This window comes from Pelobates fuscus, chromosome 7 (genome assembly GCF_036172605.1).
Source record: "Pelobates fuscus isolate aPelFus1 chromosome 7, aPelFus1.pri, whole genome shotgun sequence".
Taxonomy (NCBI): domain Eukaryota; kingdom Metazoa; phylum Chordata; class Amphibia; order Anura; family Pelobatidae; genus Pelobates; species Pelobates fuscus.
Window position 1 is genome coordinate 104,179,476 of NC_086323.1, and position 27,699 is coordinate 104,207,174.

The following is a 27,699-nucleotide window of genomic DNA, read 5'->3' on the forward strand; positions in this document are numbered from 1 at the left end:
ATTCTCATTGTGAAAATCACAGTGAGAGCACGCAAGCGTCCATAGGAAAGCATTGTAAATGCTTTCCTATGAGACCGGCTGTATGCGCGCGCAGCTCTTGCCGCGCATGCGCATTCAGCCGAAAGGGAGGATCGGAGGCGGAGAGCTGGAATAAAGGTAAGTTTTAACCCTTTCCTCTCCCCAGAGCCCGGCGGGAGGGGGTCCCTGAGGAAAAATTACACACAAAAACAAAAACACACACACCCCCCCCTTTACTCCTCCCACAAACCGAGCACTGTGTGGGAGCGTTGCCATGTTAACATACGGCAACGCTCTCACCTGCCTGCTCACGGAAGTAACACACAGCCTTCCGAGCCTTTCTACTGTCTCCTCTCCTGCAGCCTCCGTCCCTCTTTTGGAAGTGTCTTTGGGCCAGTAAGGAAGATCTGTGATCTCCCCCCCAGCCCAAGAAGGCAGACAGTGAGACACAGTCTGCACAGGCCCATGTGCATTGGGGTGGGGCCGCTTTGCTCTTAGTGCCCCTCAGCAACTGCCCAGCAAGCCCATGCGGAAAGACGGCCCTGGATGGATGGAAGGATCGATGAATAAATAGATAATCTCATAATTCCCAGATCCACATGCAAATGAGCACAGACAGGCATTGTGATTCAGACTTGAGTCTAATGCCTGTCTGTGCTCATATGCATGTCAAGCTAGGAATTCTGGGATAAATGTGGAGACATGATTTCTTGGAATTACTGTGCCAGAGATAGATAATCAATCCCAGAATTCCCAACTCAACATGCAAATGAGCACAAGCAGGCATTAGACCGCCCTGCATTACTGCAGATATCATTAGCAGATATGCAGTTGGAAGTCTGGATCGCAATGCCTGCCTTTGCTCATTTGCATATTGAGCTGGGAATTCTGGGATAATTGTGGAAACATGCTTTCTTGGAATTACTGTGCCAGAGATAGATAATCAATCCCAGAATTCCCAACTCAACATGCAAATGAGCACAAACAGGCATTAGACCGCCCTGCATTACTGCAGAGATTATTAGCAGATCTAGTTTGAAGTCTAGATCTCAATGTCTGTATGTGCTTATTTGCATGTGCTAGGAATTCTGGGATATTTGTGAAGGCATGATTTCTTGGAAATACTGTGCAGTAGATAGATAATCAATCCCAGAATTCCCAACTCACCATGCAAATGAGCACAAACAGGCATTAGACCGCCCTGCATTACTGCAGATATCATTAGCAGATATGCAGTTGGAAGTCTGGATCGTAATACCTGCCTTTGCTCATTTGCATACTGAGCCGGGAATTCTGGGATAATTGTGCAAACATGATTTCTTGGAATTTCTGTGCCCAAGGATGAAAAGTTCTGCTTGAGATATTGACGATATATATGTGTATATTTATTTATTTCCAGGCCATATCGATGGCAGCAGCACTACTATTTCCTACCCCAACTTTTATTGGACAGGTTATCTAAAGTTAATAAATAAGATCCTCCTTCCTTTATATATATATATAATGACATAATACACCCTCCTCCCCACCAAAAAAAAAACACCAAGAGACTGATCAATAATATAATGTTCAGTACACAACCCAAACGATGAATGAGAGGATTTGCTAATCTAGCACAATGAAATGAGTCATTTGGGGCAGTAATCCTTACGATTACACCACGGGAGGATGCATTTCGGTGCTATCTTTACATTGGATCCGTGACTGTAGAACTGAGTAAAAATGGATCCTTTAATTGTCCCCACCATACCTGTGACTAGCATGTATTTAAAGCACTCAGATTATTTCACTAATTAGTTATATAGAGGAATGTTTGATGCGATCCTGGATGCTATAAAAACCATGTCAGTACTGTACGCATCTCGCTGATAGGGGGCGCAAGAGATATATGTTCATAGACATTACCAAAACTAGACAACAATGGATTCATTACCGGCATTGTAGATAGTATCGTTAGCTTGATCTAGATAGCGCGGCCACACACAGAGCAAACTGAATGAATACACACCGTCTAAGCCGCAGCTATCCTCAACGCAAAAGTAACTTTGCATCTTACAAGTTAACATTCCTTCAACATTCTAGTTCATAAAAAAATAATCATCTAGAATCTGATTCCTTCTAGATGGAGAATTAAGGTGACAACGATTATTCTATTTTTTTAACCATTTTAGGGATCGGGCAGATCAACCACATAAAGGTCCCACTAAGTAGGTGGATCCTCCAACAGCCGACCTGTACCCGTTCAAAAATTCTTCTCACATGAGTAGTGAGGAACCAGGCGTTACCCCGGCTCGTTATTTTCCTTACTCATTAGTTTAAGGCATACCCTACTCGTACCAGAAGCGGCGACCAGGATTGCACGGACTCCTTCTCAGCTCGTGGTGACAAAATTAAAAAATGGTATATTCTTAGTGCATTTATTTTCAAACTTGGATTGTCGATGTAATTTTTGGAGAAATAAAACCGTAAGATTTTATTTTTAAAATATACATTTGGAAATGTTTGCGTCTGTGACGTATGCAAATTAATGATTGTGTCGCAAAGCATGACGGTCGCGAGAAAAAAAAATAAAAAAAAATAAAATACGTGCGTCTTGGGCCCCGCCTGTTTGAGTGTGTCATTCTGCGAGACGCTATAACGTTTGACGTCAACAGATGGCGCTGCCACGCCCACTGTGGTAGATTTGCTTCGCAGGTATTCCTTTGGAATCTTTTGTAACATGGCCGATGTGTCGCTGGATGAGTTAATCAGGAAACGGGCGCTAACAACGGGAACAGGAATGTACAGCAGGTCAGTTTAACATCCACGTTGTATTATTATTTCATTTTATACCGTATTCACACATTAGGCTTTGCACTGGGCCTTCTCCTGAGCTGGTATTGGGCTCTGTGTGGGTACTATAGCATGGCATGGGGCCTAGGTGGATATCTGTATTTATATTATTCTAGGAATCTGGCTTTATGCACTAAACTCCCAATTGGGTTGACTTCAAATCCAAAAGGCAACAAAATTCAGGTTACAATAGGTTACAGGGGGAACGTTCAGCGAATACCTCATCTTCTTATTCGGATTTTTGGAGTTTGTTGAATAATCCTGCACGTGTTAATGCTACAATTTTATTATAAATTAAACTTGCCATCAGTTTCTATGTCTATATGTTTCTATGATGGAAGATATCCCATTTGTTGTCTGGCAGTATTTCACAATTGCCCAAATGTGAGGAATCAGTGCTGGAGTGTTTGCTAAAGACTGCTTTGTAGTGAATCTTAAAATGGTCGTGGACAGGTGGTCGCTCGGTGGGCTAGTAGGGGGTATGTGAGTGCAGCAAGGTAACATGGTTGAGGTGGATATGGGTACACAGCACAAGTATAAAAACCAAGGACGAGTAAGTTACTTGCACGCTATACCAAACCCATGCACATTTTAAATAGCCGAAGGTTTTTTAGTATTACTCCATTGGCCATTTAATTTAAACTGTGAGTGATACTAAAAAAAAAACTCCAGTTGATTTAAATACGTATGGCGATTTGGGATAGTGTGCAAGCAACTTTTTTTCCTTTGTTTTTTATTGTATGTATTGCCGCTGATGTGTACTGTGGTCGTTGTGGTTGGAGTTTGATTGCAGGGCTTAATTATGTATGTTTGTACAGCACAAGTATGTCTCAGGTGGACATTATGAATCTGCTGGTGTTGTGTGTGTCAGTCTTTGTAGGAGCTGAGTTTGAACCATGGATACTATGGAAAAACAAAATGTTGGTCTCAAGCTGACCATTGAAGGACTACCAGTGCAGCTGTTGCATGTCTTCCATAGGGGCCATCAATCCTCTTTTAGGCTTGATTTTGCTACTTCGGATCTCATTTCACCACATGTTAGTGTTTAACGAATAAACATATTTATCCTGTAAATCGCCTTTTGGATACGGCTTGCACCTAACTTGCAGAAGCTAGTCAGTGGTGGCTCTTCTATAGGGGAACTTATGAGGGGAAAAAATATTTTCAGTAGTTTAGACACACTGAGATTCTTTTTCTGGAGGGGAGGGTGGTAAGCCAACACAATATGGTAGCTGCATTATGCCCAGCGCTCTGTATTGTATGAGTATCTCTGTACTTTATAGGGAGGAGTACAATTGTGATAGAGGAGTCTGGCAGCCCACCATCTTAAAACTTCACCAGCCGGCACTGTATCTAGTTGGTGTGAACAAACTTAGTTGAGCAGTTCAAGCACCCTATTGAGTCTATGTTTGGGTGTATTTACTTGAAAGTTTGCTAAATGTACGTACTAGCGTGTTTGATCTGTATGTATATTTGCTTGCAGGATTGGTGTGTTTGTTTATATAGCGCCAGCAAATTCCGTAGCGCTGTACAATGGGGGGAATAACACACGTATTTGTAGCCAGATAAATGGATGCACAGGAACAGAGGGGTCGAGGGCCCTGCTCAATGAGCTTACATGCTAGAGGAAGTGGGGTATAGTGACACAAAAAATTTATACGTAGGGGTAATGAAATGGGTATGCTAGAAAAGTATTCACTGAGAACTTTGGTTATTTTTGACAGTTGCAGGAGATGAGTAATGGGGGAAGGGAGCAGCATTATATAGGAACTTGTAAGCAAACACCAGAATCTTAAATTAAGCTCTATATCTAACTGGAAGCCAATGTAGAGACCGACAGAGGGGGGAGGTGTGAGAGGTGCAGGCGGACAGGAAAATGAGCCTTGCTGCCGCATTCATTATAGTTTGCAGCGGTTCAATCTGGGAACACGTAAGACCACTGAGAAGGAGATTGCCGTAGTCAAGGTGAGAAAGAACAACGGCATGGACCAGCACCTTAGTCGTGTCTGGTGTTAAATAGGGACTGATGAGAGCAATGTTTTTGAGATGGAAGCAGCAGGATTTGGCGATTGACTGGACATGAGGGGTGAAGGAGAGGTCGGAGTCAAAGAGAACACCTAGGCAGTGAGCCTGCAAGGTAGAGGCGATGGTGGCGCCGTTGACTTGGAGGGAGGAAAGACCAGAAGTTCTGTTTTGGACAGGTTCAGTTTAAGGAAGTGAGCAGCCATCCAGTTGGAAATTGCGGAGAGGCAGTCAGAGACACAAGTCAGGATGGACGGAGAGAGATCAGGAGAGGACAGGGAGATTTGCGTGTAATCTGCATATAAGTGATAATGGAAGCCAAAGGAGCTAATGAGTTTACTAAGGGAGGCAGTATAGATGGAATACAGTAGGGGACCAAGGACAGAGGGGTTAGGGAGAAGAGGCAGAGCCAGAGAAAGAAACACTGAAAAAGCACTGGGAGAGGTAGGAGGGGCACCTGGAGAGAGCAGTATCCCGTAGACAGAGATTACGGAGATTGAGAGAAAGCTGTTGATGATCAACAGTGTCAAAGGCAGCAAAAATATCAAGGAGAGTTAGGATAGAGTAATGGTCGCGAGATTTAGCAGCAGTTAAATCGTTGGATACTTTGGTCACAGCTGTTTCAACAGAGTGACAAGCGTGGAATCCAGACTGAAGCGGGTCAAGCAGAGAGTTGGATTCGAGGAAGTCTGTAAATCTCGCATATACAACTCTCTCAAGGATATTGGAGGCAAATGGCAGTAGCAATATAGGGCGGTAGTTGGATGGGGAGTTGGGGTCAAGGTTAGCCTTTTTCAGAATTGGCATTATGGTTGCATGCTTGAAGGGTTAAGGAATTGTGCTGGAGGATTGGAAGAGATAGAAAATTTTAGTGAGAGGGAGACAGGGTGTGGATGAGATATGAGGGAATAGGATCATGGGAACAGGTGGTGAGGCGGGAGGACCGGAGCAGAGCAGACACCTCTTCTGTTGTAGGTGAGAATGAGCATAGAACAGTGGAGTGAGTGGGGATGGGTGATGTATTGGAAGATGTAATAGAAGAGGAGGGAGAGAGGTTAGAAATCTCTTCCCTGATTGTAGAAATTTTCTCAGTGACGTGAGTTGCAAAGTTTGCTAGGAGGAGGGGTAGCAACAGGGCAAAGGAGAGCATTGAAAGTGTGAAATAGTCTTTTGGGTTCGTGGGAGACTGTGCTTATGAGGGTGTTGAAGTAATTTAATTTTGCAGAGGAAAGAGCCAGAGTGTAGGAGTGCAGCATAAATTTATAGTGGATGAAGTCATGTGCAGAGTGAGACTTTCTCCAACAGCGTTCAGCAGTTCTGGAACATTTTTTTGAGATAGCGTGTCAGCTTGGTGTGCCAGGGTTGTAATTGGGAGAGCTTGTCGCATTTAAATTTAGGAGGTGCCATGATGTCAAGTTGAGAGGAGAGTGGAGTAGTAGAGTGAGGTTGCAGAGTTAGGGCAGGTGAGATTTAAGATGGGTAAAAGGAGTTTGAAGTTTGGTGGAGAAATGCTGGAGATCAAGGCAGTGGAGATTTCTGCGAGATTGGAGAGTTTTGAGGTTGGTGAAATTTGGGTACGGGGTATGACAATCAGCAGATGGTGGCAGATAGAGGAAATGGAATGTTAATATATGCTTGTAGGGTTTGGGTATAGGCGTGCATCAACCATGAGAGATTATCCGTTTCCTTTGCTTCGCCATATATTACTTGCTGCCACCGTCCCAATATACATTTAACAATTTCATTAATATTTTTTTTCTCTGTTATAGAATCCAATTCATTTTCTTTTCTTTCTTTAAGCACCATAACAATTACAGCCTGCTAGAGTGTTTACAGGGCCTACATACTGCTGGTGCTGTCCATCAGTTTTGTGTCAAACCAATTTAAAATGGTTTAGCACAAGCAGAGTGGTCCCTGGGCTCCTGTGTTTGACACTTTGCTCGGCATTGTGCAATTGCAGAATTAAAGGGACACTATAGTCACCTGAACAACTTTAGCTTAATGAAGCAGTTTTGGTGTATAGAACATGCCCCTGCAGCCTCACTGCTCAATCCTCTGCAATTATTTAATGTAAATTACATCTGTTTAAAGTGAAACCAGTTTTTTTTCATGCAGGCTCTGTCAATCATAGCCAGGGGAGGTGTGGCTAGGGCTGCATAAACAGAAACAAAGTGATTTAACTCCTAAATGACAGTGAATTGAGCAGTGAAATTGCAGGGGAATGATCTATACACTAAAACTGCTCTATTTAGCTAAAGTAATTTAGGTGACTAGTGTTCCTTTAATGCATATTTCTATTGCTAAAATTCCAAAGTAGATGTAACCATTTTGGCCAACTTTGAATAACATTCATCATTTGAGCATGTTAGCTCAATGCTCTCAGCCAGCTATTGCTGCACAAATAGATACCAGTGGTTATGGTAATATGACTATAACTATAACTTTGGTAATAGTATTATGCAAGGCATGTGATTGGATTTCTGGGAGCAACATGATTTACAGTCATGGGGCACATGTTACACCAATCCAAGCCAGATCAAAACTGAGAAAAATGGGAAGTTATAGTCAATAGTGGCTGTAGTGCAAGTGTTTTCCATTTCCCAATAATAAATAACACCGTTAAAGGGTTTCTCCAACCTTTTTGTTTTTTACTGATTATAGAATAATGCCCTATTGTCATTTTTATATCAGTCACCCCTACACTGTTTTTTTGTTTGTTTTTAAAGTAAAGTTTTACTTATCTTAATCCAGCACCGGGTGCTCAACACACCCTTGTTGATGTCACGGGAACTGCGCAAAGGTACAATCAAAGACTTCTCATAGAGAAGCCTTTGATTGGAGGATTTGACTGGGTTTAGAATATCTTCACATTTCAGGGAAACCTTTTAATTAACTGTTGGGTAGTGTTGATGCGCTGTCTAGTTACTGTATACCCAGCGCTGTGTGATATGCATCAAGCAGATTATAGTGTAACAGGAAAGTGGTAAGCTGAGCAACAGCACTATAGTTGTCATGGATTCCATGCCCTAGTGAACTGGTCTATTCCCCCGAATGTAGACCTGCTTTCTAGCATATGCTTGCTACTGTTTCCCTACAAAATAAGACTTTTTATTTTTCCGAAAATTGGTCCTGGTGCATTTTTCGGGGGAAAAATATAAGACCTGGTCTAATTTTCTGGGAAATGCGGTATACCCTAGCTGGACGTAAATGATCATATGTTATAAAATAAACAGGAGAAAATGCCACTGAATTAGGAAAACAAAGCAGCTACACACACACATTACACCTCATACACTGAGAGACTAGAGCACGGTAGAAGTAAGCTTTTCTGACCCCTCCAGGTTAAGGAAGAATAAAAAGCACTCTGCTTATGCCCACTAATCGAAAACCACTGCCACTATAAGGCATGAGACCCGACTCCAATAGGGCTGCACTTTAAGCAGGTAATTCCAGCTAGATGCAACTAAAGGCCCTCCTACTACCTCAAGTATATATTTTTTTTCATATGCATTAATAGTTGTGGCAATAATTGTGCCACACACATTTTTTAAATAAAAAAAAAAATGTATTTTTTTTGTTGTGCATGGTTTAGACAAATGAATGCTTGCAGTGCCACAGCAGCTTCAACAAGCGCTTCAACATGAGAAAATCAACAAGTACATGGTATATGGAAATTCTGCATCATTTTATAGTAAAAGTTAAAACTGGCTAAGGGAACACAGCTAGATACAAGTTAGAGTAAAGTGCACAAGGCTAATATGCATGAGGGATCTACCACCCAAGAAGGCCCTAGAGGTTAACGTCCAAAATCAGTTGTATGAAGCTAATGGAAGAGTACCATGATCCCGTCCGGCTGAGTATGATGGATATATTAGAAGAACGTTCGTGTAGCTGCTCAGCCAAAAATGTGTCTAGCCGCCCTCACAGTCAGGGCCTGACAGCCCAGACAGTCCCCCCTCTGCAAAACATTGCTCTGTAAGAGCGGTCATTTAAAATCCGGGTGCTTGAAATCCAGGGCAGGTTTAAATATCAAAGATGTACAGTATGACCAGCACTCACAGTTTGTGTAGAGTAGTTAAAAAGTATAGACTTTATTTAAACATGGTTAAAAATGGCAGCTCGACGTTTCAGTCCACTTCTAGGACTTTCATCAGGAACACTTTCGAAAAAAAATAGTTTGGAAATAGCAAAGTGCTACTTGTACTTATTGCCCTATAACTTTCCAAATAAAGCCAAGAACATGTTAAGATTAGGTATTGCTAAACTCAGGACAAAATTCTAGAAACTATTTAGCACGGGTGTTTTTTGGCGGTTGTAGATGTGTAACAGATTTTGGTGGTCAAAGTTCGAACAAGTATGTTTTATTTTATTTTTTTTTCATCCTATTTTATAAAAATAAAATTTATAGTAAATTATGGTATCTTTAGAAAGAACATTTAATGTCGAGAAAAACGGTATATAATGTGTGGGTTCAGTAAATGAGTAAGAGGAAAATTACAGCTAAACATAAACACCGCAGAAATGTTAAAAGAGCCCAGATCCTTAACGGTAAGAAAATTGAAAAGCGGTCTGGTCACTAAGGGATTACTGTCCATAAACCTCTGAACTAATCTGGAAGAATTGAAGATTATGCTAGCTTTAGTGTACCTATAATCTTAATTTTAGTAATGACAGGAGGCGAGTATTTTGCATTAAACTCTCTTTACTAACTCACACAGCAGTAAAGAAAAGTGAAAACATTAACCAATCAAAATGCAATAGGAAGCATAGTATTCACAGAGATAAGGCTCCTCCCCTCTTTCGAAAGCGACATCATGAATACAGGTCCAAAGAGTCCAAAGTTCCATAACAGGCGCCAACGGGCGATAATCCAAAATGAAGGTTGAGCAGGCGAAGTTGTAATGGAGTCCGTCCTGCTAATGAGCTGTAAAGCCACGGAATTACACTGAAAGAGAATGTGAAATAGGTTAGGAACCGGTCTGGAAACTGGTTGAATTAAAGGTAACAGCCCATGATTAGTTACAGGAATAACATATAACTGAATATAACGATAACAGAATAACAAGTATATGTAAACGATCAAGGCTACTGCCAATAAATGTCCCGAGTGAGCAAACACAAACGGAGACTGAAGCATACAGAGTCAAATATACTTACGTAAGCCTTATCTCCCAAGGGAGGGATGGGCGGGAAAATACTCGCCTCCTGTCATTACTAAAATTAAGATTATAGGTACACTAAAGCTAGCATAATCTTCAATTTTACCACATGACAGGAGGCTTCGTAGTTTGCATTTTTAACGCTGATGTAGGAGAGATGAGGCTGTTCCCGAGTTCGGGCGGAAGAAAATGTCCGAAAGGTAGATTCTCGCGACCAGTCTGCGGAGCGTAGGATATCTGTCAGAGAAGTACCCGCCGAGAAGGCTGAAGAAGCCGCCGCTCCGCGAACGGAGTGGGCTCCGAAAGTCTCGTCCACTCCCGTCGATGATAGAATCCATCTTATCCACCTGGCGAGGGTAGTAACCGAGACTGGCACGTGAGGCCTAACGTGAGATATTAACAGTTGCCCCGAGGAAGAGACTCCGAGTCTGCAGACCAGGGGTTCTATGCCTATGGGGATTCCCATGACTGGGACGTGAGCCGCCGAAATCGCGGAGTGGACTACGTTTAGAGAGCGATAAGAACGGCCCGCGGAAAAAAGAAAGGAAAGAAGATTCAAAACTGCCGTCACAGGGGCAGTAGAGGGGTCGATGTTCCGTTCACCGCACCAAGAGGACCAGGAAGTCCAAGCTGATAGGTAACAACGCCTGGTACCTGGAGCCCATGAGTCCCATAAGAGATCTCTAGCTGCCTGCGATAACTCGCTGGTTTGCCAGGCACCCCTGAAAGAGTCCAAGCCACTAAGGCGAGACGGTCTTCCAGAATGAGAGGATGAGGGTTGCCTTTCGGATCCGTGAGGAGTGTTGGATAGGTTGGTATGAGGAGCGGATCCATGAAGGACGATGCCGGGAGGTCCGGGAACCAGGGTTGGCTCTGCCATAGGGGAGTGATGAGGAGAAGAGATACTTGTTGGGTCTTCAGGTACTGAATCGTCCTCGCTATCATGGCGAATGGGGGAAAGGCGTAAGCTCCTCTGGTTGGCCAAGGTTGGAGGAATGCGTCCACTGCCATGCTCTCCGGGTCCGGGAGCCAGCTGAAATAGTTGGTCGTCTGTTTGTTGGTGCGTGACGCAAACAGGTCCAGGTGAAATGGACCCCTCCTGCACGAAAGACGCTGGAAGATCTGTGGGTCCAGTCTCCAGTCGCTGCTGTCTCGCCAGTGGCGTGAGAACCAATCCGCAGTCAGGTTCGTCTCTCCTGGGAGATACTCTGCTATGAGGGAGATTTTGCGTGGTAGGCAGAAGTCGAAGATCCGCTTCGTTATTTCCGAGAGGAGTCGGGATCGTGCACCTCCCAAGCGGTTGATGTAGCGGACCGCAGAGATGTTGTCCATCCGGAGGAGGATGCAACAGACTTGTTTCCTACTAAGCTGCGGATCGCGAACGACCCGGCCAGGAGTTCCAGACAATTTATGTGGAGGTTGAGGTCTTGGGAACTCCAGGCACCGCCTGTCGACCTGCCTTCGCAAGTCGCGCCCCAGCCCCAGAGGCTTGCGTCCGATTCCAGGACTGTGTCGGGTGAACTCCCGAAAATGGCACGGCCGTTCCATGCTTCCATGCTGTCCAACCACCAGCTGAGTTCTCGTTTGACTTCCTCCGTTATTGGGATGGTCTGATCGTAGGAAGGATTCCGGCGAAGGAAGGATGTCTTCAGGCGCTGCATCGCTCTGTAGTGGAGCGGTCCTGGGAAGATTGCCTGGATGGAGGCGGAAAGTAGACCTACAATTCGCGCCAAGTTGCGGAGTGGAATGGAGTGGCAACGGAGGACCCGACGTAGTTCCTTCTTGATGGCCGTGATTTTTGAAATTGGCAGTCGCAGAGTGCTGGACGTGGAGTCTATCTCGAAGCCCAAGAATTATATGATCTGGGCTGGAGATATTGCCGACTTCTGGTGATTCACTACAAATCCTAGGGACGTCAGGAATCGGATGGTATATTGCGTGTGTTGAGTCAGTCTGGACTTGTTTGAGCAAAACAGTAGTAGGTCGTCCAGGTAGATAATGCAACGAATGCCTTGTGTTCGTAGATGTGCAACTACTGGCTTCAGCAGCTTGGTGAAACACCATGGGGCTGAGCTGAGGCCGAATGGAAGGCATGTGAACTGCCATGGTAGGCCGTTCCAGTGGAACCTGAGGAATTGTCGGCATGAGACGTGGACGGGAACTGACAAGTACGCGTCCTTGAGGTCCAATCTCGTGAACCAGTCCCCGTCTTGAAGGAGGTCTCTTAGAAGGTGGATGCCTTCCATTTTGAAATGTCGGTACATCACGTACGCGTTTAGCCTCCTTAGATTTATGACTGGTCTGAAATCTCCCGTTTTCTTTTTGACCAGGAAGATATTGCTGAAGAAACCCCCTTTGTTAGGAGCGGATTCGATCGCCCCTTTCGTCTGGAGGTCCTGCAGTTCGCCGTCGATGAGTCGGCGGTCCTCCGCTGAGCATCGAGTAGCGTGTGGGGGAATAGTCTGGCGCGGGATGTCCACGAAATCGATGATGTAGCCTTGCACCGTCTGATGGATCCAAGCATCCGCGGAGATGGTGGTCCAGGTCTGATACGACCTGCAGTACGTGGGGAAAGAAGTACGGGAGTCAAAGGGCTGCTTACTTGTGGGGAAGCGTGCTCGGCCACGCCCACGTGGTCCCCTGCCTCGGTCGGTGCCTCTGGTATAGGAGAAGGGTTGTCTGAAGCCCACCTCTGGGTAGAAGGGCTGAGGTCTGTGGGAATGGGGGCCTGTAGGCCAGAAGCGGCTGGCTGCACGGCCCCTGTGGCGGTCAGCCCGTCCAAAACACCCCGACTGGGGTAGCCCCTGAAGACACGCTTCATTGAAGACTGAGCTTTATTCAGGGATGTGAATATGTTAACGTGTTTGTTTAGTTCTTTCAAGAAAGCTTCACCAAACAACTTGCCCTGTGCCAGCGGTCCTAACTCCTTGGTGCCCAATTCCACCAGCTTACCGTCAATGCGGAGCAATGCTACTTTACGCCTCTCAGAGGAGAGGGCAACGTTGGTGTTACCAACAAAACAGAAGCACCTTAGTGCCCATTCCCTTATATCATGAGCCCATTCTTTTACCATGCTGGTATCAAACTGGTCAGCTCGTTGAAAAGCGTTGTCTGCCAAATACATGATGCGGGCAAGTGGGCCGATGGAGTCCAGCAACTTGTCCTGGACTCCGTGGAATCCTTTTTCCACGCCTCTTCGGGGGTCACGGCCACCCCGAGACATGAAGAAGGTGGTCATGACCTGGTCGAATTCGGGTGTCTGAGCCACATGATCGGTGGAGCGAAGGCGGTTGTATACCGTCTTGTCCAGTGGTTTGCGGAGCCACAGGTGCATAAATTCGGAGAGGTGATCGGAGGGAGTCCAGTCCGCCGAGCGTGTGTGTCGTTGCCCAGTGGGGTCCAGGATGGCCTCCCCTTCTTCCTGGGCAGATGCGAGGTCATCTGGTAGTTGGATGTCATCCAGGAACGTGCCTCGTAAGAAACCGGCATGGGACCCGGTGTCCGAGCCCCACTCGTCGTCGTGTGAGTCGGAATCCGCAGCCCTCCACTCGTCCAGTATAGCCAAGGAGTGCGAGTGGTCTTCCCCCTCATCCGAGGGGTAACCGTGTTGAGGGACGGGGGTAGGTCGGGTTGGCTTATGGCGTTTGGTTGGAGCCTTGCCTTTGCCCGGGACAACAGTCCCCTTTTCGCCCTTCCAGTGGCGTTTAATAGGCCGTGGGTCGGCTTGGGTCTGCGATTCTGAAGCCTCAGAATCATAGTCATGGAGTGTGGCTCTAGTGGAAGACATGGTTAGATCGGCTGATGCCGTTATGACCCTGGAAAGTGCTTTCTCCATAGATGCGGAGATGGTCTCAGAAATCATAGCCTGAAAATCTGCAGGGTTTTGGGAAGATTCCATAGTGTTTTCGGAGTAGGACCGTATTGGTAGAATCTTGTGGCACAGGGTATACGTTGGCTAGGGGTCAGTCTGCGGTGTTGTACACCGTAAATGATGGTATCAGTGATACTAATGGCACCCCAGCAGGGTATGAGTATATAAATTAACGCTGTAGGCACCCCAGCAGGGTGGACGTGTACAAATCAAGTATGTGGTATGAGAATACCAGCTTCCCCAGCAGGGTAGATTGGGATTTTTGCACTGGGCTACACCCAGGTATGTGTATGTATGAGGATGGCACAAAATCCACCTATTACAGGGCTAAAACTGATAATACACATATATATAGGTGGCACAAAATCCACCTGAAAGCAGCAGTACTGAAAGGGCCTCACCCAGTTATATATGTATAGGAAGGTGGCACAAAATCCACCTAATATAAGTGAAGTTATAGTGGTCCACCGCTGTATGGGACTGACAGTCCTTATGGGAGGTTAGGTATGTAGTACACTAATCTGCTGACCCCTGCCTGAATGGTGTACAAAATATCGTGGTCGGGAGCCGAAAAGACGGAGACCGCGGGTCTCCCAAGATGGCGGCCGTAAATCTTGCGAGACACGAGATCCAATATGGCCGCCGGAGAGAATGGGAAAGGTGTTTCCCGCCGTGTCGGCTAGTGAGTGCGGCTGAGAAGCCGCGAGGATGGCAGGTAGGGAGGAGGATGAGCGTTACCCTCGAGGACGAAACCAATGATCCGATCTCCCATAAAGGGAGATCGGAAACGCCGAAAACGGAAGACAATACACACAGAAAAGAGTACATATAAATAAATAACCACAATAGGCAATAAACATCCACAATTAGAGATAACAAAAAAAAAAAAAAACTGATAAATTAATAAATATAGAAAAGACAAATGAATAAATAGAAACCAGATACATAGAAAAGGATATAAAGTATAGGATACTAATATAAGTCCCTGAGGGCAGGGGGAAAATCCTGAGAGGGGATAGAACAAAGCAGAAGGACAGAAAGTCCTAGGAGACAAATAGGAAAATTCCTATTATATCAAATATCAAAGTTTAATGAGAAATTCAATATAAAATAAGATAAGTAAGGGAAGAGCCAAAAACTCTGACCTGTCTGCTGATGGAGCAGTAAAGAAAGAGGGGGAGGAGCCTTATCTCTGTGAATACTATGCTTCCTATTGCATTTTGATTGGTTAATGTTTTCACTTTTCTTTACTGCTGTGTGAGTTAGTAAAGAGAGTTTAATGCAAAATACGAAGCCTCCTGTCATGTGGTAAAATGTAAATTTATGAACTTTTCTCATGTGTAACGTTTCTGTTTCAGGTATGATCTTTCTAGCAATACATACTATCTTATATGCACACTAGATACTATTATGAACTTATAACGATTGCTAATCACTTTTTTCCCCTAAATAACTGGAACCTTTATCTGTAGGTAGATATATTCAGTTTTTACATTCAATAATGTGCAGCTGCAGACTATTTTTTTCATATACTATTTTTTTTCCTGTGTATTTGTAATGTGTAATATTTTTATAACCTGTTTTTGTTTGACATGCACCTTTTATGTAATTTATTTGTATTATGCAGGCTCAACAATCGTGGATCCACAGGAGGTATTCGTTCCAGACTTCAGACACAAACCCAAAGTCGCCCAGTTGTTACTGGTTTTCAAAGGACATTTGATGCCAGACAAAAAATTGGTGTAACAGATGCACGGCTTAAGTTAGGAGTGAAGGATGCCCGAGAGAAACTAGCAGCTAAAGATGCTCGTTTCCGGATCAAGGGTAAAGTTCAAGATGCCCGTGAGATGCTGAATTCAAGAAAACATGTATCCTCTGTGGACAGTGTGCCTAAGGTGATGGATGCACGCGAGAAGCTTCGCCTGAAAAGGAGCGCACCAGCAATGCGTTTAAGCTCTGCTATTTCATCAGGGTCTTCAACCATAAAGTTGACCAAGACTATTCAGGCAAGTTTTTATTTTTCTTTGTCTTCTATCATTTCTAATTCAAACAACATGTTAAATAAAAGATGTAAAAGTAGGGCTTAAAATTGTGGTAGTGGAGCTTAAAAGTGTCAGTTGAGGGAGTTTAGATTATGAGAGAAAAGAACTGACAGATGCTTTCTTGACTCTGAACAATAGTCTTCTACTGACAGTATAAATCTAAGGCTGCTGGGATGGTGCTTCTACCAGCATTCACAATGCAGCTGCTCTTTCTTTAGTGAAGCATGACAAGAGGATCTAATGTCAAGCTTCACTATAGCATGAGTCACCAGGAACTGTGATCTGCATTGGATCAACACACCCCAGGTAGCTTTGTTTATTTTAGACTACAGAGAGTTCTTGCCAACTGACAAAAATATGGAAATGGGTGAATTAGCGGTAATATCACTGTCCCATATATTGTGAGTTTCTTATGTGGCAGGGATATCTCCCATTATGACAGCAAAGGCAGATTAGGTTGGATAATAAAACAGTGTGGCTTCACCCGTAGTCTCCTTACACCATAATAACACCAATGAGCTGTAGTGGTTGTGGTGCCGGAAGTGTCCCTTCAAGACCAAACTAAATACATTTGCTACCCCCACCAGTCACAGAGGTCAGGTAATATTCTTTATTAAGTCCAAATTGCATTGAATCAGATGAGCACATATAGTTCCTTAACACAATTTGGCCTCCAATTTTGGATCAGATTCAAGGATCTTCGCCAAATTTAGCAATACAAATTTTGAAGCTGGAATGTGATTCTATTTAGAAAACCTCATGTTTTGTGCTGGTTTCCACCAAACCCAAGAAGAAAAAACTCACAGGCACTCCAACTTTAAGCCGCAGGCAGATTTATTATGACAGAATGCAACGCAACGTTTCGACCGGAAAGGTCTTTTTCAAGCTGGTTTCCACCAAACCAACAAAGTCACGAAAAAATGAGCAGAGGCCTGGGTTACCACGGTCCCATTCAGAAGATAAACACTGTAAAATAATCAAATCGTATAGTGGTGCTGCAACCCTTCTCACTGTGGCTCCAACAGTGAATTGTCAAGGTTGAACTCCCAAACACGCAACCCCAAGAGGCAACCCCAGATAAACGCATTACCGGTCCTTTAAATGGCCGGACTTAACGTGAAGATGAATTACAATGTAGGAACGTCAGACGAGCCAAAGTCAGGGTTAGAGCAGGAAGCGTAAGCGGAAAAACAAAGCCAAAGGTCAAGGAAGCCAGAGATAAGAATTACCAGAAGACAAGCCGAAGTCCGATACCAAAGAAACACAAGTTAACAGAGCGCACTCTCGGGCTACAAGAAACCACGATAGGGCAAGGAAGTGATGTAAGAAGGAGGTATAAATAGGGCTAGGTGAGATCTGATAGGTTAGGGATAGAATATGGTAGAATATAAATAGAGTGCAATACCTGGTTACTTATTCTTTAAGTATTTCGGGACAAGACGCGCACACTCCTGTCGGAAACCACACGTGCACGCCCTCGGTGCAGGAAGGACGGCAGGAGCAGAATGGGCCGCAAGAAGGTATGACATGAATATACCAATAAATGCAGCAAAACAGAAGGAGGGGCAGCACAACGACCTATATGTATAACAAATTTTACCACTGGTTTATTGAATGAACATGTTTACAGGCAAGCATTTTGGGCACAGCCCTTTATCAATGCATCTTGTTCAACATAATGTCAGCCAGGTGTATTGTGACAATGATTTCTTTTTTTCTCTATTTCTCTGGCAGATTCCCCAGAACAAGACCCTTCCTTCTGGTGTAACTCACTCTGTTAAAGGGATGCGAATAAATGTAGTCAATCACCAACCTCTGAAACAGGTAATGACCTGGATTTCTATATTTGCATTGAGTAGCAGATACATGCATTCAAACATTGTTTGGCACAAGCTATGGGACTACTATAATACGAGCATCTGATGAACATCTGATGAACGTGCAATGTATTGTGTGATTCCGTGGTGGCTGGAAATATACAGTTAATTCCTTAATTCATGTTGTAACTTCAGGGTCCTTAATAACTTATTTACATGCTGGTCATCCAGTACTGACATTATTAAAAACACCTGTGGATTCTTTGAATTGTGTATACATCTTAACGCCGTTACGGCATTCTATGCCGTCCCCATTATAATGGGTTTTAAAGCCGTTGCGGCAGCATAGAACGCCGTTACGGCTTTCTACCCCAGGAGCTCCGCAGTACTTATCTCCGCCGCGATCCGCTTCAGAAGGACTGCCTGACAGCCTTCCCCCAGCAAATCAGGCCCCGGAGGGCCTCAAGGTGCGATCACATGGCCGTAATAGTTGGCTGTGGATGTGCCAGCAGGGGAACTGCCTGGTGTGTCAGACAGTCCCCCCTGCTGGTCGGTAGTGTAAAAACAAATATTATTAAACATGTTAAAATAAATGAGGTGTGTGTGTGTGTGTGTGTGTGTGTGTATAAAATATAAGTAAGTACATATATTAGTATTAAAATACACTTAGAATGAAATTACATATATATGATATATATTATATATGTATAATTACAATAATAAATCAAATATTTTTCTAAAAAGAAAATAAATTATATATACATATGTAATTTAATTTTTATTCTAACTGTATTTTGTTATTAATATATAATATATATATATATGTGTATGTAACAAAATACACTTTGAATGACATACTATATATATCTATATATAAAATAATAAAATACAAATGACCGCCAAAAAAATTCTCTCTCTCTCTCTCTCTCTCTCTCTCTCTCTCTCTCTCGATTTTTCTGATATATATATATATATATATAATGTTTTTAAATTCTGTGTGTGTGTATATATGTGTATGTGTATATATATATATATATATATATATACACACACACATAGAATTTAAAAACATATATATTAAAATTCTACGTGTATATTTTGAAAAACTAATGTTTGTGTTCAGTGAAGTCTCCCAAGTATATCGGTGTCTATTTCTGGGACCTTACAGCAATTTGATATTTCAAAGGCCTACCATTTGTGGACACTCCATGATATATCACATGGTGTATCTTGTGCTTTATAGTGACATCATTTTTTTCACCAATTTATTTGAAAGTTTGGTGTAGTTGCATTATTTTGGGGGCATTGTAGCTGTCTGACTGTTCAAATTACCCCATAAACACATACAATTTGCAAAATTAGACACCACGGGTTATGTCAGTTTATTGTACAGCCATTTTTCACCAATTTATTTCAACGTTAATGGCATTATTTTAATTTCCTGTGTGCCTTGCTCACTTTTAATATCGTTCTTTACAGCTCATTGTTCAGTGTGAGTCCTCTAATTTTGGCCCCAGGTTTTCCCAGCTGGGAAGTAGTCTTTTCTGGTAGACATCCATGTAACATAATTATTTTGTTATGGTTCCTTAAGGGAAGGGCATGCCTGACGGAATAATTCAGTCATTGATCATTTATAGGTTAAGTACATATGATGTATTATCTACAGAGCTGACCCTCATTTGCATGCCTATATTCAAAATCCATATCTGCAGTGTAAACATTGAATAACACTGGTTAGTCACTCTGTAATGTGTAGTTGTGATCAACTGTACTTAACTAATTTTATCGTACTTCTATATTATAGGCTCGTTGATCACAAGTAACTTTTCACTTTCATAACTTTTTATATATTGTCTATTAATTAATTCAGTATACAGCATTTCATACAGTTTAATGCATGTTAACTTTTCATTCATGTGCAAATCCCTCTAACCTATGTCCCATCTCACAGGCAATATCTCAGCTTGACCAGGAAGAAGAAGAAGATGATGATGATGAAGAGATGGAGCTTTCTCATGTTCCTACCAAACAGATGAAAATTACAGCCCCAAATCCCAACCTGAAAAAGGTAAGGGAACTATCCCACTGGTTTTCTAATAATATGATCTTGTGTAAAAACATTATCAGCCTGTCTCCTCAGAAATAAAATATACGTAATAATCTTTTCACTGTGTAACTGAGCAGCATGCAATACAAACAAAACTAAGTTGCTGGTGCGCGTTGATAATTTGCCAGAAATCTACAAATGAAAATATTGTTTTAAAAAAATGATGCTTTTCTCCATTACTTTAAAAGGAGAAAAGCCAAAAACAACTTGTTGAACTTTATTGCATTTACTTGTGATAATTACTTAACCCACTCTTACTTTTAAGGTACCCTGGACATTAAAAAACATAAAAATAAAAACACATGTCTAAAAAAATAAGTGACGCATCCATATCTTTAAATTGCAGCCTGGAATGTCCAGAAGTCAATTCTCCATTGCTCAGACAGTCCCTCTCACAAAGGTGGTTCAAAACGATACATACACATTACCTGTTAACCCACAGCCGGTCCCAAAAGCACCCGCAATACGCACAAAAACCTTGACTAATATGTCACGGACGTTGGTAACGAAGGAGGACACCTCAGCTGTGCCAGCAGTGTCAACAGAGGTTAGTTAATTGTGTGTGCTTAGTGAACATAATAAGCTATGGGTTTCATATGGCATAACAAAATAAACATTCTTCTTTCAAATCAAGTCACAGATTTAAGTTTTGTTGCTGTATAGTGATGGCATGTATGATTATTACATCTGAAATGTAGTCCGTTCAAAAACCATATTTAACTGGATGTAATGGATCAAGGTCTTTTAGTTGATAAACCAGTTTTGAAGACTGATTTAATACATAGATATTGTGTAGACTAAAGTGTTACTGTTTAAAATACACCTGCATATTTGTTAAGTAGATGTGCTGTCCTTCAGCGGATCACCAAGAGATGTAATGTTACTATACAGCAGTGGAAATGTACTTGTGTAATACAAGTTTAGTACTTACTAAAATACTACAAAAGGATGTGAGTGGAGATTCAAAACAAACAGGCCAACAGTGCATTGCTTGTAATGAGTAGATACTTGTGTTGGGAGTGAGTACGTTGGCAATATTCTTGTTTCTTGAGTTTCTATTGTGTTCTATTATTGGAATGTATGTGTTTTGAAAATGTAATGTAAGGTGTCTTTTTTCTTTTTAAGCCGGTCTTCAGTCCTCTAGAAGGAACTAAAATGACGGTCAATAATTTGCACCCCAGGGTCACAGAAGAAGATATTGTTGTAAGTAGAGCAACACTATACTTTATGTACTAATTAACTGCTTCATGAATCTGTGTATTAACCCAACCCCAAAATGTAATATCTTCACTGGCCTTGTAAAAAAATGGTGTGTGAGAATCTGATATTTGTTCAAGGGTGATTGTACATGTATCCATTGTTATGACCATCTTTGTGGCAGAGAAAACACTATTTTATTAAATTCCCTCCAGTAAATGTTATTTTATATAGTTATTGGCTGTTTGGGCTGCTAAGTGTGTATAAAACATATGCATACCTCAGTATGACTCTATTGTCCACTTTTTTTTATTTTATTTTTTTGCTGTGCACAGAATAACATACAGCCTTGCAATGCCCCAACAGCAAGGACAAGGTAAACAAATATACATAGCTTTACAGTAGAAGGCATTAGAGATCAGGTGCAATGTTTTTTTTTTTTTTTTTATAACAACAAGAAAGATTTAGGTCTGTCTAGCAAGTAAAATATGAGAAACATGGTTAACGACAGGTAAAATAGGCAATGCAGAACCAATGATACTGACATTACAGAAACTGAATTTGCCTATTAGATTTCCACTGAAATGTTAGGTATTCTGAACTATTATAATGGAGCGAACAAAAGGGTTAAACCACTTAAGATGAGCAAGCAGTGTGAACTGTGATCATTTCAATACAACAGTCTAGCTGCAAATAATGCTCCAAGTCCACCTAGCCGATACCTAGGGATGGAGAGTCCCAGCATCTCCCACTGTTGGTTACTTCAATGAGGCCAACCCATGAAGCCCAGGCCCCCAGAGGGTTTAAGTTGATTATCCTGAGGAGGTCATTACGGACGTAGGCCAGAGCTCACATGCACGGACCCGGAGTTCTCCAACTCCGGCAGTAGGAGAGCAAAGCCTACGGCACAGACTGGGGGAGATGGAGCTTGTTCCTCCGCCGGCAGGTTGAGTAGAAGTGCTTATATTGCACTTGATGCGGTATAGCCATCGTGGCAGTATTCTGCGACTTCTCTTGCGCCGCTTCCCTCTGGGTACACATGGTGGATGTTCGGATATGCGTCTACGACTGGCAGGACGGCTATGGGGTGCCTTGATTCATTCAGCAGGAGTGGAGGTAAGCCCCTTTGCATCGAGCTTTGCCCAAAACTGGGCACAGATACGGTCAAACTCCATGAGTAGCGATTCCTCGAGTGTAGGTGAGGTGACCACTACTGTAGGCCCTAATGGGGTGGCCATTTTGAGTGCTAGGATACAACTCTCCAGTAAGTTGTGGACTGTGATTATTGTTCCAAGATTTCCAGTGGCGACCAGGATATCCCTCCCTCCATTGGTCCAAAGGGGGAGGGGGGACAGGGAGCTGAACAAGCAAGTTTAATTTCAAGGCTGAGGATCGGCCATCTCCGCGACCTCAAGTGCAACTGCTAGTCCTGCTGTCCACTCTTTATGAGAAGTTCACTTCAGTGATTTTATTTGGTTTCCATTTATCTGTTAAATTGTGAGTAGTGTGTTTTCTGGTTGGAATATTATATAAACTGAAGTAACTAATTTTACAAACCGTTAACAATGGTGTGGACATTTTAGGTAGTTAATGTTAAGGATTGTAAGCACACGCGTTCATAAGAACTGTGCTTTTTGCAGCAGAGCAATTTGTATGTCTGTAAATGATAAGGACATCAGGGTGTATATATATTTATATATAATTAGAATTTTATTTTATTTTTGTCTTTCTCACCCATGTTAACACAGTATTTACAGGTATAAATAGCTGAAGATCACACGAAACCTATATACCCTTTTATGGTTTGTCATGAATTGTATTCGCATGCATGAAGAATATTTTTCCCCATTAAATGTATTATGTAAATGGTTATGTACTTTATGATAAACAAAGATATAAAAAAAAAATTTGGTTTCAAAGGGACACGCCAGGCTGTTGATTCCTAATTTTTTTATGTATACTATAGTTCACGGCTGATTGATTGAGAACATCTGCTGGTCGCTCCCAGCCAGCCCTCTGCCTAGGAACTTTCTGCTGTCCAGTGTCAGTAGTTAAAAAAATGCTTTGACTTCTTTCCTTTGTTTGACGCTACCTATATCTGGAATTTCCTAGCACTCCTCTTATTTTCTAAAACATTTTCTAAAAGCATCAACACTTGATTAGCAGGTGTTTTTATGTGACGTGTCTCAGCATTCAGCAGTGAATTTATCGGATAAGATAAATAAATTTAAATAAGCTGATTTATTTGTAAGGCTGTGGTTTAGCATCACTCTTTCTGCTAACCTTTGCTTGTTTCCTTGTGCTACAGGAGCTTTTCTGTGTCTGCGGTGCCCTGAAACGTGCCCGTTTACTTAGTCCTGGTATAGCAGAAGTAGTGTTTGTAAGAAAGGATGATGCAGTTGGGGCCTACAAAAAATACAACAACAGATACTTGGATGGTAAGTAGTGTGCCGGAGAAAAACTATCCCAGAGCCTCCCAAACTTTTACAGGCCAAGATCCACTCGCTTTTAATGCATATTTTCAAAATGAATAAACTTGGCATACCATGGCAGCTTTAGAGGCAAAAAATTGGCTAGTTACTCACCGACTCAAAAGTGCTGTGTCCCTCTCTTTCTCACATTGCGTATCCCAGTGGTAGATCCTCATATGTCGGAGAACTCCAACAATGTTATGCCAGCTGGGGATCTACCATTTGCCCACCGTTGCAGGGTTGTATTTGTGAGCTGTGTTTGAGCGTATTAATGTAAGCATGTTTTTGTGTACTGTTGCCATTGAAATGTAGTGGTGTGCTTGTCTGTAGTGTTTGTGTCTGAATGCAGTGGTGTTTATATGTAGTGTTCGATTTTAAATACAGGTGTTCTTTTGTGAGGGTGACACTGTGGGTAGGGGGAAGAGTGAGGATGACACTGTGGGTAGGGGGCAGAGTGAGGATGACACTGTGGGTAGGGGGGAGAGTGAGGGTGACCCTGTGGGGAGAGGGGGAGAGTGAGGGTGACCCTGTGGGGAGAGGGGGAGAGTGAGGGTGACCCTGTGGGGAGAGGGGGAGAGTGAGGGTGACCCTGTGGGGAGAGGGGGAGAGTGAGGGTGACCCTGTGGGGAGAGGGGGAGAGTGAGGGTGACCCTGTGGGGAGAGGGGGAGAGTGAGGGTGACCCTGTGGGGAGAGGGGGAGAGTGAGGGTGACCCTGTGGGGAGAGGGGGAGTGAGGGTGACCCTGTGGGGAGAGGGGGAGAGTGAGGGTGACCCTGTGGGGAGAGGGGGAGAGTGAGGGTGACCCTGTGGGGTGAGGGTGACCCTGTGGGGAGAGGGGGAGAGTGAGGGTGACCCTGTGGGGAGAGGGGGAGAGTGAGGGTGACCCTGTGGGGAGAGGGGGTAGAGTGGGGGTGACCCTGTGGGGAGAGGGGGTAGAGTGGGGGTGACCCTGTGGGGAGAGGGGGTAGAGTGGGGGTGACGGTGTGAGTTACAGTATGTGGGAGGGAGGTGAGGGGGGGACAGTACGTGGGAAGTGAAATCCATTAAAATACTTTTTTGAGAAGTCAATGGTGATCTTCTCCTTCCTTCCTCCCTGGTGGTCCGGTCGCTCTTGCTGTCCTGTCTGCAGCTCCACCTCCGCCGGATACAGACATATACTCATGAGCTCTGCCACGTGAAGTCTCAGATGCTCTGTGATTGGCAGAGTTCGCTGACGATTTCTGCATGGTATGCAGTTCTACCCGCGGTGGAGGCGGAGCTGCAGACTGGAGGATGTGCAGGTCTTTTTCCCTGTTTCAGAGGGGCCACGCTATGTGTGTCGGGCCTGGCTGTCTCTCAAGTCCCTGGCATGGGTCAGCACGACCCACAGTTTGGGAAACTGTGCTCTATTTTATTTGGGGTCTGAAAACATGGCAGGCAGATTTTACAACATGTACAACTTTCCTGGTTCCATAGACCAGAAACTCACCTGAGCAAAGTTCCTACACAAAACATATATCAGAAAACTGGAGTAGTTAATAGAAGACACATTTTTCTTTAGTGTATAACTGTATCAGGTTTATTGTGAACTTATATTGGATATTCACCTTGAATTCTCAATTTAGATAACAACAATCGTATATGTTTATTTGTGCATGTAACCCATAAGTTGCTGCAAGTATTTGATTAATAACATTTTGGATTTAAACCAAATTCTTAAAAGCAAACTCAATTTATTTGTGGACTTACATGAGCATGCACATTCTGCTCACTCTTACAATAACTTTTTACATCTACAGTAGAAAGCAGCATTGGGACTGCAATACACACTGCTAGTCTATGTAGCCCTTACGTCCTTAAGACTCTGGAATACTGTGACTTTTTTTTTTTCTGCCTCCCAAAACTTAGACCTCAACTGGACCACTGATGAGATAAGTGTAATTTGATACAGTTTTCTTCTATTTCAGGGCAGCCCATGAAGTGCAACCTACATTTGAATGGCAATGTTATCACATCAGACCAACCCATACTTTTGTAAGTATATTTATCTTCCTGGAGCCTGACTTACATAAATCTTAAAGGTACACTCCAGGCACCCAGACCACTTCTGCCCATTGGAGTAGTCTGGGTGCCAACTCCCACTACTCCTAACCCTGCAAGTGTAATTATTGCAGTTTTTTTTTTTTATAAACTGCAATAATTACATTGCAGGGTTAACTCCTCCTTTAGTGGCTGTCTACCAGACAGCCACTAAAGGTCACTTCCTGATTTCTAGCAAAGATTTTCTTTGCTAGAGCATCGCTGGACGTCCTCACGCTGTGTGAGGACCTCCAGCATCGCTCATTTCCCGATAGGAAAGCATTGAAAATCTTTTTCAATGCTTTCCTATGGGGAGCGCTAATGCGCATGCGCGGCATTGCCGCACATGCGCATTAGGTCTCCCCGGTGGGCGGGATCAGTCTCGCCCACCGACCGACGGAATTAGAGGGAGGAGTGGCGTGGGGGAGGAGACTGTGATGAGGGACATCGTCGCTGCCTCAGGTAAGTGACTGAAGGGGTTTTCACTCCTTCAGTAACCGGGGATTGGGGGGTGGGAGAGGGTACCTCCAGTGCCAGGAAAAGCACTGGAGTTTCTCTTTAACGATTAGACTGGTCTCTGTTGAGAGTTAATTGAAAACCAAATTGGAACATGTAAGCATTAATAGTTGATTTTGAAATCTCCAAATTGGATTTAGTCACAGCTCAGCAATTTTAAAGTGGATCTGTTATTTTCAGGGGTCTTTGCATATTTTGCAAAGACCTCTGAAGGTGACCTTTCCGGTTAGAGCCCAGTGACGATGGTGTGCAAGGCCGGTTTACAAACATGAGGCGGTCCCTCATGTCTGCCGCCATCTTATTCCTGGAGGACTTCTTTGGCTACTGGCTCTTCATTTCCTAGAAGCTGCATCAGTGCTGAACTCTTGTGCGTGCTCTAGTGCAGCGTCTATTGTTATAGTTGCACGGATTGGACAAAAGGGATATTTTGTCAACCTCAGACTTTACTGGCAGACAAAGTAATTTCAGTATATATCCAACGCAGTCAACGTCCATGTTTAATAAAGAATTTTGAAAAGTGAGAGATCCGTTTTTAACCTAAATTTTGCAGATTTGATTTCAATAAAATATTCAGCAAATAATCCCTTTGTGTTTTCTTGTCTGATGCTTTTAGTTTTTTTTATATAGAAACATAGAATGTGACGGCAGATAAGAACCATTCGGCCCATCTAGTCTGCCCAGTTTTCTAAATACTTTTATTAGTCCCTGGCCTTATCTTATAGTTAGCATAGCCTTATGCCTATCCCACGCATGCTTAAACTCCTTTACTGTGTTAACCTCTACCACTTCAGCTGGAAGGCTATTCCATGCATCCACTACCCTCTCAGTAAAGTAATACTTCCTGATATTATTTTTAAACCTTTGTCCCTCTAATTTAAGACTGTCTTTTACATTATGTATATTTTTTAATTGATATATTTTCTTTCTTTCCAATTGGTAGTACATTGTATGACGTTTCTCTTGAGATCCTTTGAAAGCTGTATATAACAGAATACTTCCATAACACTTTTGTAACACAATTATAAACTTTTCTGTTCTCCTTTGCTTCCATAGGAGGTTGAGCGACACTCCGGCCACAATACGGAAAGAAGGGGATGCACGAAGATCCAACACTTCATCCTCCAGTGTTCCCAACCCGCCAGCAGAAGTTGATCCAGACACCATTCTGAAAGCCCTATTTAAATCTTCAGGGTCTTCAGCAATTGTTCAACCAACTGCATTCAAGATCAAGCTCTGATTTGGCTAGTAGGACCTGGGATGAGTGGAAATGTTGAGCAATCTCCCACTTTGACCATATTCTCAATAAATCAAGAGACACTAAGACATGAGGACGTATTTTTCCCTCTCCTTCCTGAAATTTTGTTTAGAACTGCTTTTCTGCAGATTAGTTTACTGGACGAAACATGGCAGATGTTGTATGGGACAAACAAGTTCATTATCTACATAAGCATCCATTTGTCCTTGTTAACTGCATAATGTTTTCAGGCTTTGTTTGTTGAACTGTTTCACAGCACAATATTTTTATGCTTCCTTCCAGGGAAAAGTAAATGTATGCTCAATCTTACACCATGTTTAATCATTTTCATTTA

The 27,699-nt window shown here is 43.1% G+C and overlaps 1 protein-coding gene and 1 non-coding gene across 2 annotated transcripts; one reads left to right on the forward strand and one right to left on the reverse strand.

The window, feature by feature from the left end:
* Positions 1 to 2,193: 2,193 nt before the first annotated feature.
* Positions 2,194 to 2,342, reverse strand: LOC134570197 (U12 minor spliceosomal RNA). The gene has a single exon (XR_010084841.1). It is a non-coding gene; the product is annotated as a U12 minor spliceosomal RNA (small nuclear RNA).
* A 296-nt stretch (positions 2,343 to 2,638) lies between these two features.
* On the forward strand, positions 2,639 to 27,674 carry POLDIP3 (DNA polymerase delta interacting protein 3). The gene is made up of 9 exons (XM_063426339.1): positions 2,639 to 2,808; positions 15,530 to 15,908; positions 17,679 to 17,768; positions 19,713 to 19,829; positions 20,215 to 20,415; positions 20,994 to 21,071; positions 23,374 to 23,503; positions 25,483 to 25,549; positions 27,164 to 27,674. Exons 1-9 carry the CDS (start codon positions 2,738 to 2,740, stop codon positions 27,345 to 27,347), a joined length of 1,317 nt encoding a protein of 438 aa, XP_063282409.1. The 5' UTR covers positions 2,639 to 2,737; the 3' UTR covers positions 27,348 to 27,674.
* Positions 27,675 to 27,699: the final 25 nt, after the last annotated feature.

Coding starts and splice junctions, on each gene's coding strand:
- POLDIP3 (XM_063426339.1), top strand. CDS start 2,738: ATGGCCGATGTGTCGCTGGATGAGTTAATCAGGAAACGGGCGCTAACA. Junction 17,769..19,712: donor ATCACCAACCTCTGAAACAG/GTAATGACCTGG, acceptor CCCATCTCACAG/GCAATATCTCAGCTTGACCA. Junction 23,504..25,482: donor CAACAACAGATACTTGGATG/GTAAGTAGTGTG, acceptor CTTCTATTTCAG/GGCAGCCCATGAAGTGCAAC.